The following is a 4,749-nucleotide window of genomic DNA, read 5'->3' on the forward strand; positions in this document are numbered from 1 at the left end:
GCCCTTATCTCGTCTCCATCACGTGATGTGGCTATCTCAGGGGCCCCAGTTCTTCCAGGAGAAGAATAAGGATGAGGAAGAACTGAGGATCCTCCGGCATTTATGCTCCCTTGTGGGTCTCTGTGAGAGACTGGTGGGGAGGCAGAGGAGCCCTCAGTCTCCCCTCAGGCTGCAGGGGAATCTGAGGTTCACAGCCTGCTTAAAATCTTGGGTCTGTCAAGGTCACAGCTGTGCCTATGCTGGTGGGATCGGGCATGTGACATTGGGGGGGTCCTCACCTACCTTTGTGCAGCGCCCACCCCCTCAGGACCTCTGTGCCCCGCCTCCCGCAGATGGCGTCGGCCACAGACTCTCGCTATGGGCAGAAAGAGTCCTCAGACCAGAACTTCGACTATATGTTCAAGATCCTGATCATCGGTAACAGCAGCGTGGGCAAAACCTCGTTCCTCTTCCGCTACGCAGACGACTCCTTCACTCCGGCCTTCGTCAGCACCGTTGGCATAGACTTCAAGGTCAAAACCATCTACCGCAACGACAAGAGGATCAAGCTGCAGATCTGGGTGTGTAGGGCCGGTGGGGAGATGTCTTCTCGCCACACCCCACCACTCCCTTAAAAGGAAACTGGGTAGCTGAGGCTAAGCCTCAGCTGGTGCTGGGATTTAGGCTTGTATGTCTATCCCCCCCCCAACTCCCGGCATGAGTTTCTTGTTTTCTAAAGTCCTGTGAGTCCCCACTTCACTTCTGGCATAGTGTGGCACAGGGCATTGGGTAGGCACCCAGGATGTGTTTGTTGAGTGACTAAGTGGCCTTGCAGTGACCCATGTGGGTCACTGCCTGCTTTTCCTGACCCCACTGTCCCTGGGCCTCAAAGTGGTTGCCTGGACAACCTGGGAGCACATTTTCCTCTCGGGCTGCTCTGAGGTCCCTTCTGACCTATCACTCTTTCCCCTAGGACACAGCAGGGCAAGAGCGGTACCGCACCATCACCACCGCCTATTATCGTGGTGCCATGGGCTTCATCCTGATGTATGACATCACCAATGAGGAGTCCTTCAATGCAGTGCAGGACTGGTGAGCGGCCCACCCACTCAGGGAAAACACGGCTCTCAGAAGAACAGGATTGGAGGCGACTGGGGCTGTGGCTTAGTTGGCAGGGGGCCTGCGGGGCCAGGACAAAGCCTTGGGTTCATCCCCAGCGTGTCCAAAAGACAACCAAGAGTAGGACTGTGGTGGGACAAACCACGTGGCTGTTCCCAAGGCTTGGGGTTGTGGAAGGACACAAGGTAACTAGTTAAGCTAGACAAGGGGCCTCCCACTGATCTCTACCCAGGTGATGGTAGGTGAGGTCTGTGGTCCCAGCTACCTAGGAAGCCCAGGCAGGAGAACCACTTTAGCTCACTTGTCTGAGGTAAAGTGATTGTCTGGCCAAGCATTTGCCTAGCATGTGTGAGAACCTGGGTTCCAGCCGCAGCACCACAAATGAATTCCCCCAGGTCTCGACATTTGGTGTAATGGAACACCGGCCATCTTCCCAGCTTTGAGGCAAATGGATGGAGAGGTCCAGGGTAACCTGGGCTCACGGGGAAAGCCTATCTCACTCAGTTCTCAAGGGCCGGTGGTCTCTCTTGCAAGGGCTAGACACAGGGACTCAGGGATGGGGTGGGGTCCTCTGGCTTCCTCTTCAGCCTCTGGCTGCCTCCACAGGTCCACTCAGATCAAAACTTATTCATGGGACAATGCCCAGGTGCTGCTGGTGGGGAACAAGTGTGACATGGAAGACGAGCGAGTGGTGTCCTCGGAACGCGGCCGGCAGCTGGCTGACCACCTGGGTGAGTACCGAGGACTGTGGCCCTTACCAGGCTGGACCAGGGACCTGGACACCTGACAGCTACACACCCAGTGTCTCACGGATCAGGGCATGGGCTTGAATCCAGGTGGTTCACACTTGAGAAAACTGGGCCTTATCCAGGAGGCTTTGGCTATGGGTCTTGATGGACATGGAGGTGTTTGCCGTGTCAGCTGTCAGCCATGGGCTACCTTCAAGGTGCTGGGCCTGTGAAGTTTTCTTGAACTGGAAAGAGAAAGGTGGGTGGAAGAGGCCAAGCCAAGCCAGGCTTCCTGGAGCAGGCACAATGTGCCTGTGCGGGAAGCAAGGGTGGTTGGTATAGGCAGAGCAGTGACAGTGGTGCATGATCGCCCCCTAGAGGAACTGTAGCTGTCACTGCATGCTGAACGGCCAAGAAACCAGGTCATGGAGGTTGTGACTCTGGAAAAGGGACAAAGGAGCCTGGCTGGGTGGCAGGTAGAAGGGATGTCTCATTAGGGTGCTCAATAGTATCCAGTGGGACGGGTAGTAACGGACGGCTCACCCAGGCCAGTGTGGCCTCCCTTGCAACCCTTCAATGCCTTTAAAGAAGTGGGAGTGACCCTTGGAGAGGGCCTGTGTAAGTGTGTTTGGAGACTGCGGCTCCATTGTCATTGCTCCATTCCCCCAACGCAGGCTTTGAGTTCTTTGAGGCCAGCGCCAAGGACAACATTAACGTCAAGCAGACCTTTGAACGTCTGGTGGACGTGATTTGTGAGAAGATGTCAGAGTCCCTGGATACTGCAGACCCTGCAGTCACGGGTGCCAAGCAGGGCCCACAGCTCACCGACCAGCAGGCACCACCTCATCAGGATTGTGCCTGCTGAGCCACTTCCCTTTCCTGCTGCCAGGGGCTTGTTCCCCACCCCCTAATCACCCTATTTATTATTGTAGCTATTTATTTATTTATTGAGGATGCGCCCTGAGCGCACCCCCTTCCCTCCCTGTACATATCTCCACCCAGCTCTGCCGTGGTGTATTGTGGTCACTTCTGCTTCCTCTCCTTTTAAGACTCTCCCATTTTGTTTTTGTAAACCATCCCGTCCACAGTTGTCAGTTATGAAGAGGGGACCAGATGTCACTCTGCAGCAGGCTGATGGGAGATGGCGGGGCCTGCCAACCCTGAGGCTGGGGGATTGCCATATGGAGCACCTGGCTGACAGACTGGCTTCCTGCTTGCCTGGGCCTTCTGCCCTATACTTTGGGATAGAGGGAGCGTAGGGGAATATATTCACTACTTTGGGATACCCCCAAACCTGTTCTGACATCATGAGTGTCAAATGTGTCCCACACCTCCCTAGAAGTTATGAACACTACACACAGTCAATAAAGCGAATGGACCTTGCTGCGTCTCTGCTGGCCCGGCCCCTGCACCCACCCCACAAGGCAGTCCTTGGCATTAAAGAGAGAATTTAATGAATTTCCGCACCACTGCCCAGCCTAGCATCAAGTTTTCTGAGGCCAAATCAGACCCCACTTCAAGGCCAGGAAGCACATCCTTGCTTTTGTCCAGGCAGACCGAGGACTTCATGGTCCCAGTGGAGAGCTGGGGGGGAAAGCCGATGCTGGCGACTGTTCTACACGGGAACAGTCTCTGATCCAGGCACAGTCAGCCCGGGTTTTGGACATGGCCCAGGGCTTTTGACCTGCTTTGGAACCTCCTGCTTCCTGTAGGAGCGTGTCCGTCGACCAACTCATCTCATGGGCTTCAGGCTCAGGCTCAGTCTGCACAGCCCGGAGTCTGAAGGGGTTCAGGGGCCTGTATGCAGCAGAGGGAAGGTCACACAGGCACAGGCTGGAACCCACGCCCTCCCCAACTCCATGGGGTTGAGCTCACCCAGTACTTCAGATAGGACAGGTATGTGTCCCAGCCCAGTGTCAGTCCATTGATATAGGTGACTCGGAAATGAGAAGGGATGAAGAGGAAGTTCACCAGCTGGGCAGCTGGCCACACACACCAGTCAGCCTGCGGAAAGGTGGGGCCACCATGAGCGCAGGGGAGCTACGAGGGGGCAGGGCTTGGAAAGTGAGTGGGGTCAACTGCTTGGGGGTGGAGCCATGTTGAGAGGGCCCACATGCCCACGCCCACCTTGTAGAAGTCCCAGAATTTGGCCCGCAGTTCCTGGCAGCTCTCCTCTAGTGTCTGACCTTCCAGGGTGCCAAGGCCTGGGAAGAAAACCAAGAAGTGATTTGTAAAGGCTGAGGTGGCTGCAAGGCAGAAGCAGGTCTTACGCAGAGCGGAGCACAGGTGCAGGTCCGGGGAAATGAGAGGCTGGTGGATGCGTGAGCTTTAGGAGGTCATGAGCCCCATCCCTGTGTTAGCAGTTAGCTTTGTCAATCTGACTTAGCCAATAATCACCGGAGAGTCTCCAGGGGCTGTTTACATGCATTGTATAAGCTTGTGGAAGTTAATTGATGTGGGAAGACCCCAGGCTCCTGAACTGCTCACGAGTGGTAAAATAGTCTGAACAAAGCCAGAGACCATGCAGTTCTCTCTGACTCGCTGTGTGTAGTTCCTGCCTGATTTCCCCACAACTGTACCTGAAAAACCCTCTCTGCCCAGACTCCTTTTGGTCAGGAGATTTTAGAAAGTCGGGAGTGGGGCTGGTGAGATGGCTCAGCAGGTAAGAACACCGACTGCTCTTCCAAAGGAAGAGGTAGGTCCTGAGTTCAAATCCCAGCAACCACATGGTGGCTCACAACCACCCATAATGAGATCTGACGTCCTCTTCTGGTGTGTCTGAGGACAGCTATAGTGTATATCTGTCTGAGTATATCTATCCCAATTATATATTCTGGAACTGGAGAAATGACCACAGGATGTGTTCAGGGACCTACTGGGCCTACTGTGAGTCGGACATATAACAATAAATAAATCTTAAAAA

At 54.7% G+C, this 4,749-nt stretch overlaps 2 protein-coding genes across 4 annotated transcripts in view; one reads left to right on the forward strand and one right to left on the reverse strand.

Annotated features, from left to right (window-relative positions):
* The window catches only part of Rab3a (RAB3A, member RAS oncogene family), a 4,038-nt gene extending 823 nt beyond the window's left edge, over nucleotides 1–3,215 (forward strand). Inside the window, exons 2-5 of one of the 2 annotated variants that reach the window (XM_031340158.1) lie at nucleotides 333–560; nucleotides 953–1,071; nucleotides 1,705–1,829; nucleotides 2,501–3,210. In XM_031340158.1, the coding sequence (XP_031196018.1) occupies nucleotides 333–560; nucleotides 953–1,071; nucleotides 1,705–1,829; nucleotides 2,501–2,691 (663 nt within the window). In that variant the 3' untranslated portion in view covers nucleotides 2,692–3,210. Of the gene's footprint in view, nucleotides 1–332; nucleotides 561–952; nucleotides 1,072–1,704; nucleotides 1,830–2,500 lie in introns of both variants that reach the window. The other variant, XM_031340157.1, reaches the window with a different exon arrangement.
* A 46-nt stretch (nucleotides 3,216–3,261) lies between these two features.
* The window catches only part of Mpv17l2 (MPV17 mitochondrial inner membrane protein like 2), a 2,942-nt gene continuing 1,454 nt past the window's right edge, over nucleotides 3,262–4,749 (reverse strand). Inside the window, exons 3-5 of one of the 2 annotated variants that reach the window (XM_031340160.1) lie at nucleotides 3,954–4,030; nucleotides 3,702–3,830; nucleotides 3,262–3,623 (exon numbers count right to left, since the gene is read on the reverse strand). In XM_031340160.1, coding sequence (XP_031196020.1) covers nucleotides 3,585–3,623; nucleotides 3,702–3,830; nucleotides 3,954–4,030 — 245 coding nt within the window. In that variant the 3' untranslated portion in view covers nucleotides 3,262–3,584. Of the gene's footprint in view, nucleotides 3,831–3,953; nucleotides 4,031–4,749 lie in introns of both variants that reach the window. The other variant, XM_031340159.1, reaches the window with a different exon arrangement.

Source organism: Mastomys coucha, unplaced genomic scaffold, assembly GCF_008632895.1.
Source record: "Mastomys coucha isolate ucsf_1 unplaced genomic scaffold, UCSF_Mcou_1 pScaffold22, whole genome shotgun sequence".
Lineage (NCBI taxonomy): Eukaryota > Metazoa > Chordata > Mammalia > Rodentia > Muridae > Mastomys > Mastomys coucha.